The following is a 24,060-nucleotide window of genomic DNA, read 5'->3' as shown; positions in this document are numbered from 1 at the left end:
CCCAAGTGCAAATTGTGCTTGGAGAGTCTCAGCAGCACATGATCAGCACTGTGTTTTATTCAAGGACTTTTCCAGCATTTCTTCTTCTCAATAGCTGCAATGTATAGATCAATTTTTCCAGGCAGAGTAAGGCTGGTGTGTGTTCTCCCTTTGATAACCTCAAGCTAAGATAAGAAAACTGAGGCTACAGGTTCTACAGAAAAGTGATTCCTGAAAATTTCAATTGAAAATCCTACATAGGACAATGAATAAATCATCTCATTTCTTGAGAAATCATTTGATTAAGCTATGAAATCAGAGAGATGGTCCTCAAACTTTGTCTCCCAAGATTCCATGCAGTTGGTTGACAAAACATTGGCAGGTTCAGGGAGTGCTGGAAGGTCCAGGAAGGATTTTGCTCAAAAAGCTGTCTGCAGATGTAGCTGCTCTTCCCAAGCATGATGCCCCAGCTGTTTCCATTATCAAACATCTAAACCATTCTTAACAGAAACATTTATCAACCACTAATTTACAAAATGAAACCAGAAGCTGCAATCCTCAAACCTTACACAAACAGGGATTTTCAGGGTCTCCAGGCCAGGAGTATCTACTGAGAAGGCAGCAGAAACAGCCCCAAATGGTGTGTGTCATGTAGACCATCTGCCAAGTTAACAACAGTTTACTTCAGAGCACTTGTTTGTTATTTTAATTTGGTTTTATTGCCAATTAATGTGCTTCAACTCTGTCTGACAAACACTGACCATGGAGATTGTCCTGAAATGACCATGGAGATGAGCCTACACTTTGGCAGCCAAAGACACAAGAACTGCCCCTTGAAAATTTTCCTGATAATGACACATACTGGAGTGGAATTTCTACCAGAAGGATGCACTGAAAGAAAAAACTTATTATATGCCTTGTGTAAAAGATTTCCTGTGTCTGAATAACTCCACCTCATAATTTATTTCAGTACTCATGATTCCTGATGCAGCCTGTTATTGAAAGTGAGGGTTTTTTCCCCTCTCCTCATATCAGTTCTGTCAGGGGGAATAAGGTCCACACCTTTTTTCAGAATTCCCAGCAAACTCCTCAGTAATCTCCCTCTCTGATGCATAGATAATATATTTTAATATCAAAACCTTAACCACAACTGGAATTATTGATGGGCAGTTACATTGCTGCACACACACAGCACTGACTGCCAAAATGATAAATGGAAGGTTTTTTACATTTTTTTTTTAAAAAGAGAGAAACTTTAAGCACACCACTGACAGAACTACAAAGATAAGAAAAACCAGATGTAAATGTGTTGGTCATTAAGGGAACAGCTTTGCAAGCCACTGACAGAGGCAACTAATTCATCACAGCAGAATTAAGGCTCTACCCACCTACAGCTGGAGATAGGATCTGGGTTACCTGTGCTACCCTGGCTGGCTGCCTTCAAGGCTGTCCCATGAAAGGGCAAAGTAACACCTGCTGAATTCATTTTCCCTGAGGATACCTATTTGAGGTCAAAGCAGGTCTTTGCAGAACTTATAATCCCTCGTTTCAACTTCTGGATGCACAACCACACAGTTTTCCCTGCTTCTGGAGCTCTGAAACTTAAGTATACTGTCAGGAAATGGGCTGAATGCCAAAATAATAAATAAATATAAAATTTTAAAATTGACTTCAAGCAAATTAAAGAAGGTGTTTAAAAAGTTGTAGGGAATCACTTGTCTTTTTTACCTTTTTTATATTAAATAGCTCGAGAGAAAAACAATTGCTTTGGGATATTCCAAGCAACTTGGATGCAGCAATACATGTCTGGAGATTTACCACAAAGATGGAAAGCTCCAACAGGGAGCAGTAATGGCACAGGAGAAGAGAAAAATATCTCCATACATTTATTTTCCTAAGTTTCTGCAATTAACTGAGGGCTTAATACAGCAGACTCCTTTTCTGCTGATCTCACCTTCAGCTTTATGTTCATCATTTCCTGCTGAACATCCTGGACTGAGAAGCAGCTGGAACATGTGAAACCTCATTTCAACACTATGGATGGATATAGGCTATGCAGATGAGCAGAAAACCCTTTCCAAATCTTAACAAAATATTGCTTCATTCTTTGGTTTTACCATTCTAACATTCTCCTATTCTGGAATTACATTTGCACTACTTAAGATACCATGAATTCAAAACTAATGTTAAGATACCATGAATTCAAAACTAATGTTAAGATACCATTAATCCAAAACTAATGTTAAGATACCATTAATCCAAAACTAATGTTAAGATACCATTAATCCAAAACTAATGTTAAGATACCATTAATTCAAAAGGTCATTTTGAGGCTACTTTCATCAAAATTATTCCAAAAAATGCTTTTCCTCTGCTGACATTAATGATGCTCCTAGAGAGTCTGGCACGTAACAGATATGAAGAAGCTGACTACAAACACAAAGCATCATTTTCCAAATGCTTTATGGAAAGCTGTACTTTCAAATGTACCAAAAATGCTTTCAGCTCCTGAGCCAATAAATGACACTCCAAGCGTAGGTTTATTGTGTATCAAAGAGATTCTCTGCCTTCATAATATGATGAATATTGGGGGAAACACTTGTCTTTTGCTTTCTGATTTCAGAAGCTGTCTGTATCCATGTGTCACTGCAATAGAGTGTTATTTAAATGCTGTGCCATGACATTATTACAGTTTCTATCCACTCATAATTGGGTGACAAACAATAAGAGATTTCTGTGAAAATAACTTAAAGCTACTGCAGTAAAATAGCAAAGTACCAGTAGTAAAGCCCATAAAGTACCCAGAACCTTTTAACAGGTTACTGGGGAATAGGAATGAAAGATTTTTAAAATGCACTAAATGATAAAGAAGGGAAGAAAAAAAACCCAAACAACCACTGGGTCATTCTGTTGGTTTTTTTTGGGTTTTTAGGTTTTTTTCCCCACTCATGACATGCCTGTTGCACACCTTCACCCACAGTTTATCAAATGTTGGATTCTGCAATGCTGTCTTCCAGGATTAATGACACTGCAGCTGATGATCACACATTGCTGTAATATTATCTTTGCAGAGCTCATGTGAATCTAACATGACATCTGACCCAGCTCAGGCATCACCCCAGCTGGCTGGGAACTCTCAGCAAAAATACATTTCACCACTGGTTAGATTCTACTCCACTATTCCTTTTATTTATATAATTCTTATTCATTTAACAATTATGCTCTTTCAGCATTTTCTGAGGGGTTCACATGAGGTATTTGGAATGCCATTAATCACATGTGACAGAGTATTCACTCATTACTGGAATATTTTCTTATCAATAATATATTTTAAGTGCTTTTCACTTAGAGCATTCTCTCCAAACTACTCAGGTAGACAGGCAGGCAGATAATGGTCAGGAAAACTGTCCATAAGCATCCTAATACATGAGATGTTGAGGTAGAATACACAGGCTACTTCTGGGGACTCTTAACTACTTCAATCAATTCAAAAAAATTTAAATAAAAATAAGTAGAGAACAAAATCTTCCAGCACTGCCTCCAAGAGACTGTCTCAGGGATGCACACTGACATAACTGGCAGCAAAAAAATCTAAAGAAGTAGTAAGGCAAGAGATGAAACAGGATAAAAATGCAGAGACACTTGTGTTCTAAAGGGATTTTGGCTTTTAATGCTTTATTTTTAAAGTCACCTAGCAATACTTTGCTGAAAGATAAATTAATAATCCCTGTTTAGTGTACAGAACTAGTAGCCAGACAGTACCCAAGGGAACAGGTATCCAAACTCAAACTGCACCTCAGTTGGGCTCAGCAGTTGCTCTCTACTGACTGCTGTAGTCAGATTTCAACTTTCAAGTTGAAAAGCTGTGCAGTTACTGCTCAAAACAAACCTAAGATGAGCACCTCCATCACCATCAAACCAGCACTGCAATGTGATACAAGTTGGTAGCTGACAAAGTATTTTCTCTGTGACCAAATGAAAGCTCTCTCTGGATTTCAGACAACTTCTCACCATGCAACACTCAAATTTCTACAGTGAATTACTGCAGAGGGTGCATTCCTTGCCATGATTTTGTCTGCAGAACACAACAGATGTTATTAACAACACGTACAAATAATCAAGGAAGGTCTTTGAAACAAGAGAATGGCCTCAGAAACTCTGTTCCTCTTCAGAAAGGAGAGAAATGAGCCCTTAAGGAATGAAATGTGACCTTCAAAAGCAACAATTCTCTTATACTTCTGGCTGTGGAGGTGGCAAGTGACAGGAGTGACACAGGGATGCAGAGAAGCATCAAGGCAAGTCCTGGATAAACAGCCACTGGTTTTGTTCATGGAACATTTCACATTGAGGAAGAAAAAAGAAGAAACAAATGCAATTTTACCTGATAAATATCAGAGAGGCTGCTGCTCCCAGAATCACTGGCAATGCTACAGCCTGACTGGCTGGAGGGGACATGAGTCACCTGGGGATGAGGGTTGTCAGTGAGATGCATCTTGGTGAGATCAGCTGGCAGCTGGAAACAAAAGAGGTTTGGGGAAAAGAAGAAGAAAAAAGAAAAAACAAGATGTGTGAGTCTGATTCGAAGACAAAGTTATTCACAAAACTTCTGTTACACATTCAAATGTTGTATGATTTTATTCTATCCGGCTGTAACTTGAGGTGGATTTTGACAAAAAGCTAATTTAGACAATTCTTTTAACACATCTGGAAATGAACACATGGTTACAGATACACACTTTGGAATGCAAGATTAAAAACCTCAAACGTGTCCTTTCTACTGAAAAAATAAAGTAAAAAATCAGTAGCAGGCTTTTGAAGAACTGGAGCCACACAGAACACTATAAAATAATAAGTCCTTTGATTCAGCTGCACTATCATTTTCTGCCACATGTATTTCTAATATTTTTTAATTTACACTCAACTAGATGGAAATAGCATTGTAGCACAGAGTATTATAAAACATATACACCTTTTTAACTTATAAATTATGAAAATTACATATTCTTCCTTTAAAAAAGAAAATGCTCTGATGCAGAAATAAAGTCTAAAACTATTCTGACATCCTTCTGATTTTCAAAACTGTTTTGCTGAACATGGGGGATGTTGTGTCACCTGTAATTGCCACTGACATTCTCCTTGCTAATTGCTCCTCAAAGCCACCCATCCTCTGAGCTCCAAAAACCAGCACAGATTGTTATTTGCAGAGTAGCTCTGGGAACTGAAAGACTAAAAAAATATTTGTATATATTTCACTTACAAAAAGAAAGCCCAAATACCCACCCTGCAGATTAATCCCTACGTCCATGTGTTTTTGGAAAAGGAAAGTTTGAAAAGCCTGAGGTTGCTGAACTTTCACAAACTTCCATTAACAAAACCCTTCAAGTAGGTATAAAATAGTGAACTTGATCCAAAGGAAACACTGCACTTTGAAGCCTATGTTTAGACACCCAAAAAAAAGGTTTAAGGTTGATAGCCAAAAAAAAAAAAAACAGAAAAAAACCCACCCAAACCAAAAAAAAACCCCAACCTATTTTCAGGCTTTGAGAAGAGCACAAAGGCCAAACCTTTCAGCTGCCAAAATTCAAACCAGTGGCCAGAAGGTGCTCCCCCAATCTGTCTGTGCAGGGGGCAAGTGCTGTACACCAAGATGAGGATTGCTCTTCAACAGCAATAAAAATAGGTACAAAAGCAAAGAAAGAAAATTTAATTCTGGTCCAGAGCACGAGCTGGGCACTTTGTAAATCCAAATGAACACATCCAGAGGACACCTTTGTGTGCCATGTAGAGCATTACCCACAGGGCAGGATGTGCTGCATTATCTGCCCTGAAGCCTGCAGAGATTCCCAGTTTAGGGAAGTCACTGATATTCCAAGGATTCCACCCATGGTGCTGCTGCAGGTTGTTCCCTTGGCTTTCCCCATCTGTCACAGCTCGTTGGGAAGGGCAGAACATCCTCCACCAGGGAGGAGAACATCCTTGCTAGGAAATTCCCAGGCAGGGCTGGAGTCACCCAGACACTGCAGGGCAACAGAAAATTCCAGGAGTTTTAGTAAATGAGAGAACCAATCAACCTACACAGATTTGTTACCCCCAGCTTAACAAGAGCACAGCTTTGCTGTAAACTTCCCAGCCCTACATCCCCACAACTGCCTCTGAGAGCAGCTTCAGTCACATCTCTTTCCATCCCTGAGCAAGCCCCACACTGACTGTGGTTAACACAGACATGAAGAAATTTGATTTATATTCCCTATCCAAAAGGATTATGATTTTTAAACCTGGAAAATGGCTCCGGGACCAGCAGCAGAACTGAGTTTGTGGGATTTGCCAGGAGAACAGGGGCAGGTGCCTGCTCCCTACCAAACCCTGCAGCTGTTAAACCCATTTTAACCTCAAAGCAGTGACACACACTGTCTGCCTTCCCTAATTTAATTTAAATTTTGAGAATCTTGTGATGAGCCCTGTTTTCTACACCAAGGTGGAGAAGCACTGCTGGAACAAGACATGGCTCTCCACATAAAGCAGCTGTGTCTGTACTTCAGATGCAGTTTTCCCACATACACATTGAAGACACATTGAATTTCCCAAAGTATTTCTCATCAGCTCATGAATCCCTTACAACTCATCCCCAATCCCACTGCCAGGACTTCTATTCATTTCCATCACCCATAAAGCACAGGGGTACAATGCTCCAGCTCCACTCATCAAGATGTTCTTGTAAAAGACATTTAATGCAGGTTGGATGCAAGGAACCACTGCGATATCTCTTTAAATTTGAGAGAGAGATAAGGTTTATTTGAGACAAGTGACCTTTAAAGTGCTGCTTGCCACTCGACTCAATCTCCCAAAATAAATCACAGCTTCTGTCTTTTGTATGTCGTTTTTATTACCCAAACTGATTGTTCTTTCTTTCAGAGCTCACTAAGCAGCAGTCCAGTTTCTGCAGTTTCTGCAGCAAGATGACAGCGGATGCGGGAAGGACTTGCTGGATGTGGTTGTGAAGTTGCTGGAAGTGACATCAAATTGTCTTAACTACTCATGAATAATGTTTACTCACTATGGGGTTTTTTGTGGGGGAAACTTAACAGACTTATGATGGCATCCATGTCTTGAAAAATGTTATGTTGGGCAACAAATTCAAAATAGCCAAGGTCACCCATGTCCACGTGGATACCTGCTTTATCTTCTGGGTCGTTGTGTGCCTCAGCATCCCAGCTAGGAAAACTCTACACATCTCTGGAATTCTGATAAACACTCATCAGAGAAATAAACCCCTCAGTTGTCACTTTCTGTGATAACAATTCCACTTCCTTGCAAGAAGGGAGAAGCTGGAATTGGAGGATGAGTGCGTCCGACGTGCTGGCACAGCCAGTCCCTCTGCTGGTGCCAGCACATCCTTGGGACTGACCTTTCCCAACAAAGGGATATTTAGCAGCAACCCCCCCTGCTGAAATGCCATACTGCAGTTCAGAGCTATAAGTGAAAGGAAATTAAGAAAACAGAAGTTGTGGTCTGCACAGCCACCTACAGCTCTGCCCTCCTACAGAGTCAGGAAAATACAGCCTGTGATTACACTGGAACCCCCTGCATCTACCAGGGGGGTTTTAAAGAGATACTGCAAATTGCACCAGGGAAAAAATGGAAAGAAAAAAACCATTATATCCTCTAGAAGCTTTTCCTAATGGTAGCATCACCCTGTCTTGGCACGCAAGCCTAAAACCAACAGCAGCCTGGACTGATTTTTGATAAATATACGTGAGATTTCTGAAGGTTACCCACAGGGTCCAACTCATCCTGCTCCCCAGGACACAGCCAGGGGCAGCTGATGAAGTGGCAGGGCTGAGGAGAAGGGAGGGCAGAGGACAGGGGTGTTAAAGAAGGTTCTGAGTAACAGTTAATAAAAAAGGCATGTGTGAGGTGGACAGACAGCAAAGGGTCCAAAGGAAGGCCATGGAGATGATCAAAGGGCTGGAGAACCTGGTCCATGAGGAAAGACTGAAGGAGCTGGGTCTCTTCTCCCTGGAGAAGGCTCAGGAAAACCTCAGCACAGTATTTCAGTACTTGAAGAGCAGCACAAAGAGGTAAAACTCTTCCTTCACAAGGAGCCACGTGGAGAAAACAAGAGGCAATGGGAAGAAATTTCATCAGAGAAGGTGAATTTTTTCAATGCAAAAACAGTCACTGGAACAACCTTCCCATGGACAAGGTGGAGACCCCATTGCTGTTTTCAAGATATAACTGGACAGGGTGCTAGATAATCTCATGTAGGCTCAATTGCCAAAAAGAACCACGTTGGTGTCAACACAGACAACTGACACCACCAAAATCTCACAGGTTATTCAGTTTTTCTGCATCTGATGAGTCCTGGAAGGGACCCAACCAGCCAAAGTCCAGCTCACTTCCTCTCGTGTAACAGGGAAGTAATACTCTTCAGTTTTGTTACTTCATTACACTTTCATCACCAAAACCACCCCAAATTTACAACGAGGCAGTACTTCTCCTCCACAGCCACAAAACATCGAGGCAACAATTACACTGAACTTTTACACATCATTTTTCAAGCTGTCCAGTGCATCTCACTCCAGCTCATCTGAAAGCCTCTCATTTCCAAGCTACCCAGTTTGAGGTGTCTGACAACCAAAGATGTCAGCAAGGCACCAAAACCTGCCAGGTTACAGGGACACAGCTCCATTCACACTGATTTTCTAAGTTAAAACTGAATATATAGTCTTATACACTACATACCTATAGCAATACACTCTACACAAGCCATTCACCAACTTCCTCCAAGTCTTACGTGTTTAATTTTGAAATTAATGGGAATATAAATCCCAGTGGATGGTCCCTCTCAGGAGCTGACAGACCATCTCTCCAGGCCTGGGCTGAGTGCGTCTGCACTGACATTTATTTCCTACGTAAACACCATTTACACAGCAGTGAGGTCACACAAGACCCAGGAATTAAATTAAAAGCTACTTCTGGTATCCCAGATTTTGAGGATTGCAGATGCCCTGTACAGCAGAGCAAAGCTGTGACCTTTGGTGAGATGACCACTGATCAACTCCCAGCTGAAAGTGACTGGGAGCCTCAGGGCAATTTCCCCCTGTGTGCTCCCCAGGGAGGTTTTGCTAAAAATTAAGGCTACAGAAAAGTCATTGCCAAGTTTCTGCAGTGAGAGAGGCAACCACAGAGGTCAGAAGTGAATTTACATTGTACAAGGGCTGAACTGAGACTTTTGTCTTTTTGGCTGCCATTCTTTCCAGGGAGAAAAAATCAGAACCTCTTTTGGCACAGGGACCATACTTTTTGAGTTCTTTTTCCTATGTGACTTTTGGATTTGCTGGCACCTTTCCCCTGTGTGCCACAAGTTTTGAAAAGAAGCATCAGTATTTCCTGGTAGACTTTGGATATCTGAAAAAAAACCAAAATGCTGAAAAGGCAGAGACCACATGGGATTTACAAATTATCTTTTTGCATGTGTAAAAGCAGCTCCCCATCCTGTTTCAACCTGCAGTAAATGGCATGTTTATTAAATGCATTTAGAAGCATCCTGCAAGGAGGGCACTGACCAAAAGACTCATCAGCAGAAACCAAATTACTGGAGGAAGCACAGCCTTCATAATGCTCCTGGTGTACCATCCATTAAAAATGCAGGTTAATGAAAAGAAAATGGGCAATAAGGAAGGAAAGGTTTCACCTCATTGTCTGAGACTCCTTGATAACAAAGTTTTCCATCAGTTTTCTCAGGTCCCTGTATGGATGTTTAGAAACAATCGATCCAGTCTGGCCACGGGAGAGGCATCAGCCTCCCAGGGAACAGTCTGTCCTTTTATGAGCTGTGCAAGCAAAATTTTCTGTCCTTGGTTTTACAGATTGTCAGTAACCTTATACCTTATTTGCTTTTCTGAAGTTGCCTGAAACATTGCCAGCAGAAGTAATAAGCAGAAACAACACGGGCTTGATTTCCATGCAACACCCGAGGACAAGACCAACCAGGTCTCAAACTGGAAGCCCAACCACCCCAAATTTGTGCTATTTACCATCCTGTTCCTTGCTTGAGGTTCTCTGTTAAGATGTTCCCACTGTTTGAAGCTGGAAGCCACTAACACACCCTGGGAGCATTAACTGTGATGACACTTGCTGACCTCTGAGCTCTAGGAAATGCTCCTCCTCAGCCTCCATCACCCCCAAGTGGTTTAAGGGTTGCAATTTTCCTTTCTCAGATGATCAAGTCTAGACTCTTACAGCCAGGTAAAAAATGCCCCTTTGCCTGCAGTTCCAAAAATTAAAAGAAAATTGCCAACTGAAAAGAGCTGAAGGGTCCTCTGTACCCTCTGCCCCCCCACCCTTCACGTGCCTTTTTCTCTTTGATGCCCTTGATTCAAAATCCTTCCAATATTAGAAGGAAATTGTTCTGCACCAGTTCCTTCTTTTTAACTCCCATTTGCACTCCCACTTTTCTGCTCCCCCCAGTTCTGCCAGCCCTGCTGGGAGCTCTCCCTTTGACTCTGCAAATCCATGTAGACTGCCCACAACTTTTGTGATTTCCTACAGAGCAACCCCACAGCAAGGAGCTAAAGGGAGGGATGGGTTTCCTACGTGGCTCTTTCAGGAACAGCCAAACTCCAGCCTTTGGACCACTGGTGGTCCTGCCCTTCTGGAGCACCTCCCAGGTCATTCCATGAAGGATAACACTGATTTCACAAGATAACTGCTTGCTTTAATTAATTTTTTTTCCTTTTTTTTTTTTCCTTTTCTTTCTCCAACCTACTGAAGCATGAGCAGTGATGCTTACTCCCACTGACATGCAGGCTCTCACCAAGAAAACCCTTCTGTGTCCCACTTTTTGCTCTCATCTAACCCATTAATTCCACCTAAGGAAAAATAAACCCAACAAAACTCTGACTTTTTTCTTATCATCACTACATAAATTACTTTAATTTTTTTTTTAATTTACATACCCTGCCCTTAAAATAATGAGAAACCACCAAACCCAACTGGAGTTCTCCAAACTTTTCCTGCAGAATTTTCATTAGCCTTTCTCCCAAGAATTTAAAGAAATTAATTCTGATTTCTGTTCACCTTTTACATAAAAGCTCTGTTTTGCTCCAGCTTAAAAATGTTCATAACACACTTAAGAGCTGTGTTAATGGGAGAGGAGAAAGTTGCTCCCCTGAGATAACCAAAGAGCCCACTTAGGTATCCACAGAGAGGTAAGATGAGCCCAGCTGAATTTCCTATGCTGACATCAGTCCTCAGCTAACTTAATGCAAACAAAAACATTTCCTCCTTGAAGACCACAGATGTTCTACCAGGGGCACAAGAGAAAAACTCTTCAGATTTCCAAACAGCAGCAACGATGCCTTTTTGTAGTTTTAAAGCCAACTGATGGATGAAAAAGATTCTCCCAATAGGTTCAGCTGAAATCCTGCAACCTTCAATAAGATGAAGTGGAGAAAACTGGTGCCTATCCAACTGTACAAATTTCAGATTATTTCCCTCTTTAAAACATAAGAGATGGGTTTCCTGACAATATTTATTTCAAAACTGGTTTCAATTCACAACCTTCAGTACATACCTCAGTTATTACTAGTACTACAGACATGAGCATCAAAGAAACAAGGAGCAAGTTGAGACCATTCATGCCAATCTTAAAGTGCCCTAAAAACTATCCTTGTGGCCCACCTAAAATAACCTCAGGCTTACAAAAACCCTCAGCACATAACAAAAAGACTTCTAAAAGAATTAAAAATCTCTAGAGGTTGCTCTACACCTCTGATAGCCAAGAGCTTCTTGGTCTTCATGGCTCCTACAGTGAGTAGAAAATAGAATCCTCTGAAGTATAACATTTCCTTAACTACAATAAGGTGAAACGAGGACAGAATTTCCAACTAAATTCTGGTGTTGCCTAAAACCACACATGTAATGCAATTTTAATTGGGTTTTCATATGTGTAAATTATAGATTACTGCTCAGCCTTAACTCCTGACAACACCAAGCGCCTGACACGCAAAGGTCTCTGCTCTGGAGAAGAAGTGGGGATTTCAGCTGGGAAAATTCAGTGAAAAAAAATGTTCTGGTATTGATGAGAGCTCTGTAACACTGGGAATATCTGACATGTAAACTTAGGCTGCAGTTTTTACAACTATCAGTTAATCCAGGTCAACTCTTGTCCGGTCTATTCACAGTGCAAGATTTTTAAAATGTCAAGAAGTGGGTTTGTTTTTATCAAAATGTAACAGGAATGTTCAAAAAGACTTTTTCTCAGTGCCAGAGTTCACATTTTACCATTTGATCTCACCACTGAAAGCTGATGCAAGACTAAAAAGAGCCTTGTCTAAATAATTACAGTAGAAAACAAACTGTGACAGTGGTTACTGATGCTGGGAGTTGTGTGAGGAGCTGACGATTCACAAGTCATTAAAGCTCCAGCAACCCCACGTTTGGGGAGCTCTCATCCTGAGACAATCCTGCAGGGCACACAGAATTCCAAATCTACATCGAGTTTCATTTCTGCTGAATAATTTATAAACTCTTATATCCACTGATTGGGAAAATACAGTGGTGATGATGGTTCCTCTCCACACATCCTCGGGCTCTGCTGTAATGACACACAAATGACAATCAGCTCCAGGAATGCACCCGGCTGGGTCCTCTGTAACATGTTACATCTCAGCCAAAAGCTCCATATCGAGGCCCTCAGATCCTGTTTATGTAGGAAAAATAAAAAACCAAAGGGCTTCTTTCTGTATTCATAAAGAAATGCATTCGTGGAAGTGAGAGGGGCAAAACAGGGCGGTCCCGAACTGGGCTGGAGCTGAAAGCAGAGTTGTAACAAAGCAGGTTTGAAACAAACAAAGTCGAGGAGGAAATAAATGAACAGATAGGTGTTTATTTGCATATCAAGAGCCAATTTCCGACAAAAACAATACTTCAGGAAACTGGCTTTTTGTGCTGAAAAGCAGTACGAGGTGTGCTTGCATTTAACCCAACAGACTGGGCACTGGAGTGTAAGAAACTCCAAGCTTGCTCAAAGAAATGGTCACACTGTTCACACAAAACCATTTTTATCTTAAATTATCAAGCAAGAAGTGCGTTTTCAAGGTTTTACAGAAAGTATCTTCCAAGTTGTTATAAAAAACACAGAGCTCCACTTTTAACTGAGTGTAAGGCAAATTTTTTGTCAGTCCAAGAGCTCAGGGATCCGAGTGCTGAGTAACCCAGAGGCTCTGCTCTTACCAATCAATGAGGATGGAGAAACAGGGCAATCCTTCTCTTGCAGGGGATAAAGGAGAAAAAGACCACAAAATATGGAACAGGAGAGACCATAAATACTCTGAGGAGCTGGCTGAAAATCCAGAAACCTAAAATGGAGGTAAACCATGCAAATCAAAGCTCACAGGAGGGAAGAACCATCAGGAACCAGAAGAGAGGAGCTCACAGGACAACCACCCCACTGCCCGTGCCTCCACACAAACTCAACAGTGGCTGAAAAAAAAAAAGTGAAGAATCACTTTCTTTGTCCTGAAAACATTTAGAATTCATCCTACCAGGGCTACGTTCCACATAAGTTCATTAGTAAAGACAAGGATGACATGGAATCAAATCAAGGACATGCTATCCTAGCTCTGGTTTTCTTCTGAGGAGCTGAAAATAATCTTTAATTGCATGAAGGTTTCAACTCAAGATCCTGGGGATCAAATTGATGCTCCCTGGAATCAGGAGATGGTATTACAGTGATTTTTGTTGTGGATACCTAAAACTTGCAGCATGCCCCGGTGAGACAAATGCAGAAATAGAAATGGGACTGAAAAACAACACCAAGACTCCTGCTCTAACCCAAACACAAACTTTTACAGAGCAAATGCATCTTGTTATTATGCTCAGCATTATTAGATTTTATCTAAGCAGCAGAAAGAGAAAAATGCAGAAGCCTACAGGAAATAAATTGCTGTCTATCGCTGTAAGACGAGTTTAACATGCACCTGGGATCTTAAATGAAAATGTTTTCCTTCAGGAGCAAACATTTTAGAAGCTTAGATGTTAATTCAAAACCCCTTATTTTCTATAAAAATCACATTATCTCAAAAAGCATCTCCTTCTAAACATTCTCTCTTGATACATTATCCCATCACTCCATATTTTCCCCATCCAACCCTCCTGCTCCACAAAGGAGGTAACTGTGTATGCATTCCAGGCTTGGGAAATGGTTAGGATGTGCATAAAATTTCTATTACAGGAGAACTACGTGCATCTAAATCGTTTAGAGCTCTTGATCATTGTGACTTCATAACACATCTCAGTTTAAGAGTCTAATCCCACAAAGTGCATTACAGACCATTAAACTGACACGGCGAAAGTTACCATCAGAATTACAGAGACCATCAGAATCTTGCTGAGGTGCATTTGAAATACATCAGTTTTTTCCCCTTAAAACACTGCATTGGTATCAGAGGAATTTGGTTTAAGTTGAATGCCTCTTGTTCTTGCAAATCCAACCAGGCTGTGGAAGCAGATCTCCACAAGACCAACAGTAAGTCCTCTACCTTCCTCTGGAGTCCCAATGGTTTGACAGCTGGGACTGCTTTGATCACTGTCTGCCACACTCCTCGCTGCTTATCCTACTCACTCTGTTTGCTTAGGATGCCTGCATCTATTTATCTCATTTTCTACATCTACATCATTCCAGACAGCACAACATCCCTAGGGCACAGAGCATCTCTTATAACGTGCGTATCTGCCCCTGCACCGGTACCTCCAGACCCAACTGACAGAGAAACAACCCTCATCTTCCTGCAAAGGAGATGGTGATCTATGCTGGACATATTTTTAAGTATCAGCAGAGTTTTGAGAAATGCTGTTGACCTCTACAAGAGCTTGTACAGAAAGGCTGAAAATCTCAGAGCTCATCTTCAGGTGCGCTGCAGAAATTTGCACCGCTCGCAGCTCGCTCTCTTGGTTTCCCCTCCTTTTAGCAGCTCTTTACACAGGAAAACAGATTGTATTGATTGCTTTGCTTTGTCTCTGCTACTCTCAGAAGCCAAAAGGCAAAGAGTCTCTGGGAGATGAGGGGACACCACTACAGACACCCCTTATATTCAGGGAGTATCTTCCAGGCAGTGACGGAGCTCCTCGAGCTGTCTTCTCCTTTGGGTCACTCCACAGCCACCCAAATTAAGCTCCCAAGGTTAAGGTTAACCTTCAAAAGTGTTCTTCTTTACATACCTGCATGAAAGCTTTCCTTTTTTGATTAGTCATATGAAACATGACTTCATTTTGCTCTGATTAAATAGATGTGTCATTACACTGCCACATCCAGAGCTGCTATAACTGCAACTGAGTCAACAGCCCGTTTTCAGACTATTGCCCTACACCAGCTGAAAGGCAACTAATTAAAATATTCTGGGACAGGTATCTACACAAATCAAGTAAGTTTTTTATTTAAATACTGGGAAAACAAATGAAAAATCAGCTGTTCACTGCTCTATGTCAAGAAGTGGTTTTAGTTTCAAAACAGTATTGTAAGATACTTGACATTTCCAAGTTAGAACTTACACACTGCATATTTAAAATTCTGACATCACTTATTTTGCTGTAACATGCATTGTTGTAAAACACTTCTCCCTGCAGTGGTACAAAGCTCAAATAAAACCAAAATGGAACAAATTGGGACAGCTCAGTGTGTTTAATCTTATGCATTTTTCTCTTCAGAGTTGCAGAGCATCATGAGCAGAGCAGTTTCAAAGATTGTGGGGGGTTGCCACAATTTTGGGGAGGATTGTGGACTTTTAGCTACAGACTGGAATGCAAAACCAGTTAAATTAGTTTTCTTCAGCCCTTAAAAAAAAAAATGAAACAAACCTCCCCTTCCCCAGCATTTTATACCATTTCATTTATGAATAATAAATGAGTGAATAAATGGCTTGACTCGTATGGCAGCAGCGCACTTGTTATCATCCACAGAGCTGACACAAGGAGCTGAAAACCTCTCTCATTTTTTAAAAAAATATTATTTTACCCCCCCTACCAAGCCCTTATTTGAGGGCAGGGTTTCTTTTTTGTGGTTTCTCCCTTTGGCCCAAACTCTACAGAAAGAGCAGCCCCAGCTGAAGTGCCAAGGTGACTAAGCATTCCCATTTCTGAAGCAACAATTCAGACCTCCTTAACAAGGGGGGTGCAGGTAAGCAGAGCTTAAACAAACCCATCCTTCCATATTTAATGTCTACAGAGGAAAAAAGGAAAGAAAAAGGGTCTACATGGACACTGGAGACACAGATGATGGCACAACTAAACCAAGCTTTGCCAGCAGGAGCTGGAAGGTGAGGAGCTGCAATCACCTGGCTGAGCACACGGAGCCCATCTGCCCCCCAAGGCCACCAAGACCCCCCCAGCTCCACTTCCCCTGGGGATGGGGTGGCCTCAGCACATGGGAAACAGCTCCAAAATTCAGCCACAGGGATTTACACATCAATTTTTGGCAGCTGCCCATGGAAAGCCTGGAGCCCAGCATCTTCACCCCCATACTCTGCCAGCTTCCAGTCAGGTTTTATCAAGACACACCAAAACCAACCAGGGAAAACCACCCTGCACAGGGACCCTCACACCCAGCTGTGTCTCCACACAGGTTGAGACTCCAAACTTTTTGGGACCAAAGTCAAGAGCAAACTTCTTGCTCCAAAGTCAATGCTGTGTCTCGTCATGGCACGAGCACAAGGTCTCTGCCAACTGCCTTCCAACCCTGCAGGCTCTCACATGCAAGAAAGTTGCACAGTTTTTAGTCCAGCCTGCATTAAGCTGCACTGTATAAACAAAATTGTAATAAATAATAAGAAATAAACCTTAAATCTCAGGTTTATAAAGCAATTCCCATGCTCGAGGCAATTACCTCTTGGTAGGAGCATTAATAAAATACCAACAGCTCAGCTGATGTTCTGACCCAGAATACAAACAGTAAGAGCCTGACATATAATGTATTTTTAAATTTCTTTAAAGGCTTTTATCTCAATCTGCAGGTTTGCTCGAATGTTCTAGATTTCATTGCCTCCTTTAAAAGAAACACTCTTCCCAGTTCCACAAAAATACTGCATCTTCAGACACAGAGTAATCTGTGTTCTTACAGATAATTGTAATTACATAGTTCAGCTAAATAATTAACCAATTCCATAATGCTGCACAAAGCAAGCAGGCAGCACAGCTTCATACAGCTTGAAAATTAGACCATCAGTGGGTTTGTACACCAAAATCTTCAACTTGGCAGTGTATGCAAGCAGTCATAAAAATGTAACACTTCAGTAATACTTGCTTCATGTATTAATAGGCTAAAAAGCAACTTTCACACATTTCCTAAGCAAACGGCATTTTTTAGACTCCCTATTATTTTATAAGCTAGACATAGATAAAATAAAATTCCCAGATTTCCAGGTCTTCTTTTCCTGTTTAGAAAGGATTCCACAAGACCAGCCAGTGCACAGCCAGGAGTTCAGCATCTCAGCCCAGCAGCACTCAGGGTTTGAGAAGTGAACATTCAACCAGCAGCACGGTTGTCAATACATGTCAGAGAAATGCAGCACAGACAGGAAAAAAAAAAAAAAAAAAAAAAATCTTACTTACTTTGGAGGCCCAGGGTTGGAGGCAGTTGGCATAACATCGAACAAGAAAAGCCATTTCTTAGGCTGGGGGGGGAAAAAAAGTTTCCTTTCTCAAATAAAAGCCACGGAAGAAAAATATGGAGTAAATTCCCTCCTGGATTCTCTTTAAAAATCATAAACCAAGGCAGCAAGTGTACATGTATGCAACTTCACAGGCTTGAATTTCACACTGAATTTGATTACAGCTTCCACTTTTGAGTGGTTTTCAGTATTGCAGTGAGTTAGCAGCAGCAATTCCTATAAAAATGTTCCAGCTTTAACAAGCACGTGAATTCAAATCAAAATGTTTCCTAGCTTTTCCAATACAAATATCCACACGTTTCCCAGGCAAGAGGCATGCACCCAAAAAGTGCTGCTAAAATGGAATTAATTCTGAAATGGATTAGAACTGCAGGTTAAAGCAGCCAGACATTAAAAAGGTGAGATCTGAATTCTTCCGATTCCTTTTTTCTCTTCACTAAAATGCCTTTACAAGTGGCTTATCTTCGGGTCCACTTTTCAGAAACTTCACATTCATATTGTAGATGAAATTCTGCAAAGGTTCTTCAGCATCTTAGGTGATTCAGGAATCCCACACCCTGGATATTAAAGTTTCTTCTTTATACTCTCGTCCATCATAACTGCAAAAATTGAATTAGTGTCCGGATCGTAGCTCCAGGATATATATGCTCTAACAGGTTTGCACTGTGGAATGCATTAAAAAGCCTCTGCAATACAAATCCTTTTCTATTTTGCCCCCCACCCCTCCTCTTTTTTTTTTTTTTTTTTTTTTTTTTAATGCAGTTTACAACTCTGCAGTGTTGCTTAGTATTCTAATGCATCAGTCGGACAGCCCGGTTAATCCACGCCTAGCTTTTCCAATTAAAACATTTCTGTAATGCACAACAAAACAGTCCATCCATGGCTACAGCAAGGCTGACTGCTGGAGTCCTAATTCCTACTATCTTTGCTTGCTTCTCAGCAGCTCCCTCAGGAGAAGCTCCCATCGATTGGATGCTCCGCAGCAAGATGAAATATCTAATAAGGAGGAAAGAGAGTGGGAGGGGAAGGGAGCTAAAAGGATGACATCACCTGTATAGAAAGCCTTTAGAAACTGCATTAGATCAATTGGCTACTGTATCTGCAGATGCAGCCAGCAGAGCATCTTTATTGACCTAATATAAACACATAGCAGTACAACAACTGCTCAGCAAAACACCCCTGGCTCCACGGTTAGATTTTAGATCATTTTATCAGCTATTAATGCATATGCTGTACCTCTGAATATCTTTCTTTTTCTGATTTTTTTTTTTTTTAATGAATCGCCATGTATTTGTTAACACTTTCAGCAGCATATAGGGGGATTATTGCTCCTCTTGGCATTCAAATTTAGAAAGAAGTCAAATAAAGAACTGCAGACATTCAGAGGCACGCACACACAGTTCCACCCATAATCAGTTCACAATAAAGTAATTTCTGCTTTTATGTATGGCATGGCACACATTTTTATCTCATCCCATACACTCATTAAAAGATTTCTGTCTAGAATGAGAAGTAAATATCCCATTGAAAGGTGATGTTTATAGTTCTCCTCATTTTAGTGGGTTTTCCAACCACGTCCAAAGTTTCGGTGGGTGGTTTCTTTTCTCCCCCTCAATCAAGCCCGATTCTTTTTTCTAACCCAAACTGTCTTAATCCCGCAGAAGTCAATTTAGTTTTAGATTTTTCTCGTGCAATTAAAGCCCAAAATATTTGCAAGCAGCTTAAGTAGCTTGGATGGCAGCCCAGCCTGCTGCAGAGCTGCTCTGAGGAAGCACCTAAGAGATCCCACACCTTCGAGCTGGGACTGCCACGATGCTTTCAATTCCTAGAAGGCAGATGACTTCTGCTACCCTGGAAAGAATGGAAAGCATGGAAGAGAAAGGGAGGGGGGCAGAGCTTCCTGGCTCTGTTAAAGCCATTATTTACTCCTTGGGATCATTTACTTCATCTGCAAGAAGGGGCACTCACTGTTTCCGTCTTCCTCTCTTTGGAAAGAATTTTCATCGCCATCTCCTCTCAGCATTCCCAGTTTCCCTCAGATTTAAGGGTAATTCTCCACAAACCAACTAGCCCATCATGGCCATACCTCCAGTAGAGAAGAGGAGCTTCCAAGAGTGGCCTGGTGGCAACAAGAGCCAAAATCCCTTTTTTTTTTAGGTTTTGGTTTGGTTTTTTTTTTGGTTGCTTATTCTTGAACACTGAATCAGTTGTTTGAGGAAATCCACAAAAAGCTCTTTTTCATCTCCTGTGCCAACGATGAAAGTTCTTATGTTTGGAAGCCCAGTTACACCAGTGGGACACCCCACCCCATCTCAACCCAACAGCTCCAGTCAGCAGCCATCCAGAAGTTGAATTCTCCCCAGCACAGAACCCAAGTTGCGACAAGAGTTGCACCAACAGTAGGAAAAAAAACCTTCCCCCAGTGCTTTCCAGAACTCTCTTTAAAGAGACAAACAAACAAACAAAAAAAATTGGCATTGATATCTGAATTTACTTAACCTCTACTAGACAAGGAAAACAGTGACAGATGCAACCAGGCTTCATAAAAATGCACTTTGCATTTAAACATAAAGGAAAAACTCAGCTCCATTCCTGTGCTTGCGAAATTTGCACACCCCAAATCCATGTGATTTTTTTCTGAAAGCTGCAAGAACTGTAGATAATTCCTTCAGATTTTTCAACTGCATTACAGTGGCTATATAAACAGCTGCTTCTTTTACTGTTCCTTCAAGTACTGAACAATAGGAGAGATGCCTCAGCTTCACCTTACGTGGAAGCTGTACTCTCTGTCTCTCCTCATAATTCACAAAACTGCCTTCAGAAGCTTCTTCACCATCAGCCAGAAAACCACACTGAGAAACCTGCTGATGAAAGCAGCAGACAACAGCCCCGACACACTTCCAACGCCGAGCTACCTGGATCCTGCTTCTCCTCACCACAATTTCCAGCGAGGAGAAATGAAAACCCTCCCAGCCAAAGGAAACCTCTCCCTGCCTGCCCGCCCGCCGATAGCGTTCACACAACTCAGCAACCCGGGCAGAGATTTCCCCCCCAGCACCACCCCTCCCCTCCCAAGATGCTTTTTCAGCCCTCTGCATTGTGCAGGCAACTCAGCCCCCGCCAGATTTTTGGCACGGATGCCAGATTTTACAACTCCTGTAAACACGAGCTCAATAACGGGAACAAAATTCTATTTCCTCCTCGGGTGTGTGGTTTGGTTTTTTTGTTGGTTTGCTTTTTTGCTTTTTCTTTTTTTTTTTTTTTTTTCTTTTTTTTTTTTCCCCTTTAAGTGCAGATGACATCATGGCTCTGCTCCCACCACCAATCAGCTCAGCAGTGGTCCCGGGGGGCTGCAGCCAGCCCTGAGCAGGGGGAAAACCTGACCTACTTCCACACCCCAGTTTTTGGGGCATTGCCCCTTCCCTCCCACCCCCCCCAGTCTCTTTTCTGGGTTGTTCTTGGGTGTTGTTTTTGGTGTTTTTTTTTTCCCAAGCTCCCTGCAGCAAGTTTGTAGAAATGGGTTGGTTTCATCTCCAAACTAAAGCAATTTGGGAGATGAAAGAAAAAGCTGATGCAAAGGCTGCTCTGCAGTGATCACCAGCATAATATTTGTGAAGGACTGCAGCACCAGGCAGAATCACAAACAGCACATTGCATTTTAAGCCAGATTCCTTGTTTTCAGAGAATTTTAAGGAAAAAACCCTTCAGCCTGCAGCCTCCAAATTCAAGGTGCTCTTTGTTTCTTAACGCAGATTTCCTCCCATGCTTGAAAGACCACTCTGTGCATTTCTATGCATGGTATTCCCTGTATCCTCCCAAAAGGCTGCCCGAATCCTTCTGATTCCTCAAAAAATCTGCATGTTCTAATTGCCCAACCAAGTCACTGAAAAATGGGCTGGTTTTACCAGGCTGGGAAGGCCTTTCATAATTTAACTGCCCGTTCAACGCGGAGTCGAGGCATCCTTCATCTCAGGCCCCCACAAACTGAAGTTGTGCAAAAGCAGAGAGCACTGGCAGCTGACAGCAGAAGGTCCCTGTCGAGCAGCACTACTTTTTTCCTGATCAATCAGCCAAAGAAAAGCCCATTGTGCAGCCCCAGCAGGGAGGTTTCAGCGCTGGTCTCAAAGCCATCATGGCACTGGCTGAAAAGGCAGAAGTCACCGGCATGCCGAGGGGCCTGGGACTGAGGGTTGGGTTTGTCCCTTTTGTCTTCAGAGCCAGGCAAACACAGCCACGCTGTCCCCAGCTATCTAGATTTTCTCCTCATTACAGCATCCTGACCCCCAGCACAAGCAGGGGGCTGGGGAAGGAGATGAGCAAGAGGGGAATGGCCAAAAGGCAGCAGCATAATGCAGAAATATTTTTGCACGAAGGGCACCCGCAGCAAGAGGTTATTTCCAGATATTGGAGTTGTTGGAAGGGGTTTGGGAAGGCAGGTGATGGGGAAGCATGGGGTGAAGCAGCTGCAGCCCCTGCTCTGCTGGCACAGCTTGCTTGATTCAGTGGCCCTGGCTTGCTGCCTCCCCCCACCATTTAACTTAAGCAGCTTAAATGAATCATTATATTTAGAGGTCCCTTCCGAACCCAATTATTCTAGGATTCCATGATTTTCATGGCAAGGTTAGACCCCTGGTAGGGCTTCTCGGGAATTTAAAGGAAAAAAAAAAAAAACAATAATGCAACTCTCCACCTTGTTTCTGACCCTTTTAGGGAGGGGAGGCAGGGAAAGCAGCTCCTGTTCCCCTTCAGGGTGACATTGCTGGCTGCAATCCTGGCGTACGCAGCTTTCCACGGCAGCGCTTCCTAACAGGCTGTAGAAAAATCCTACAGCAAGATCTGTAGGACTCGTAAGCAGTATGAAAACACAATCCATCCTAAGGGAAGGAGAAAGGGGAGGGGGGAGCGGGAGAGGGAGGGCAGAGACTGTCATCATCCCTGAAGTGATGTAAGCTTCTAAATATAGCACCAGCAATAGAGAAGGAACAATAAAAAAGGCACCACGGACTCAATTTTCCCCATCGCTGTCGCACTACCCCAAACCATCTTATTCCAGACGTTGTGTTAAGCAGGGAAAGGTCATCTCCTGCTTGCAGTGATTCACATTTCTAGGGTTTATCATACTTGCTTGAATGTGTTTATAAATTGCAGCCCTTCTCCTGCAGCTCTCTCCCTGTCTGTGCACACTCTCTGCAGGGCTGGGCAGCAACATGATCAGCATTGCAAACAGGGACCAAGCCAGCACGGGGGGAAGGGGAAACCCCCTCTGCTGTGGGCTCAACCAAAAACTTCTACAGTTTGCACTGAGATGATTCATACCATGCTCCTCCCTTCCTTCCTGACGTCTCATTTCAGCAAGGGGTGGGGAGGTTTGGGAAGGTACATGACCCAAAAGTCTCTGGTGAGGAGGAGGAGTGGATACCAACCCCAGAAGAGTGGGTTTGTGAGACTGAATCCCCCCCAGAGATACTGAAATTACAAATTCTCCAATACCCCACAGCAAAATTTCCCAAGCATATTTAGAATTTTGCTCACTCCAATGTCACCTTGACCTTGTCTCAAAACTGAAAGCACAGCCTAAACCCAACATGGACCTGGCTGTAATTTTCAGCTCCCACCTGCCAGTTGGAGTTTTACTTTGAAAAACAGCAACACCCACCAGTATAGATACTCATTTCAATCACCAAAAAGTCAATATGAAAGCCATATACTTTGTATCTTCTCCTAAATACAAAAACCCTATTTTGCACCTCAAGTCAAAATGGGCAGACGAAGACTACTCAGAACATGAGGTTCCTGCACATTCCTCACAAAAACAAGACCTCTGATTAAACGACCTTGAGAACAGCAACTCCACAGATGAGGTTTAAAAATCACTAAAATGCCACTTCCTATAGTCCTGTCAGTTTTTTTGAGGATTAACACCAAACTGGAAGCCTGAGAGCAGGAACTGGAGAGGGATCCAACTCCTCCTACCAAATTTCAAAATTTCTCTCTAAACAAAGGGTGATGCTGAACACTCCATTTTCATTTGGCCAGCTTGCCAGCACTAGTGACCAGCTTGAAGGGCACACGTGACATGAGTTTCATCTCAGACTTAACACCTCAAACACTCTTTTCCCCAATAAGGACCCATGGCTGGGGGTCCCAAGCTGCTCTGCTAAGTGAGGAGCTCATGGGCAGGAATCTCAGCTGTCCCTGGATCCAGGCTGGGACCAGCCAAGGTGGAGCATGGCCTGAGCTCAGAAAAAGCATCAGCAGAGGAGAAAGAGGTGGGTAAGGCACTGGTAAAAGTGCTCCTGAGGGGTTTATCAGGAGAATGACAACAGCACAATGAATGGATCTCAAAATGTGCCATGAGAGAGAAGCCCAGACCCTCAGCAGCTCTGCAGGGTTCCCTCAGCAGGCTGAAGCATTT

General features: G+C 42.3%; 1 protein-coding gene across 8 annotated transcripts in view; it reads right to left on the bottom strand.

Annotated features, from left to right (window-relative positions):
- RAPGEF6 (Rap guanine nucleotide exchange factor 6) overlaps positions 1-24,060 on the bottom strand; it is a 113,976-nt gene that overhangs the window by 41,420 nt on the left and 48,496 nt on the right. For 6 of the 8 annotated variants that reach the window (XM_071758314.1, XM_071758317.1, XM_071758310.1 and 3 more), the window contains exon 7: positions 4,361-4,492. In XM_071758314.1, coding sequence (XP_071614415.1) covers positions 4,361-4,492 — 132 coding nt within the window. Of the gene's footprint in view, positions 1-4,360; positions 4,493-17,586; positions 18,245-24,060 lie in introns of those variants that run through there. The other 2 variants (XM_071758315.1, XM_071758316.1) reach the window with 1 other exon arrangement.

The sequence above is a fragment of the Heliangelus exortis genome, chromosome 15 (genome assembly GCF_036169615.1).
Source record: "Heliangelus exortis chromosome 15, bHelExo1.hap1, whole genome shotgun sequence".
NCBI classification, from domain to species: domain Eukaryota; kingdom Metazoa; phylum Chordata; class Aves; order Apodiformes; family Trochilidae; genus Heliangelus; species Heliangelus exortis.
The sequence above is the reverse complement of the archived record's forward strand: the minus strand, read 5'-3'. Positions and strand labels throughout refer to the sequence as shown.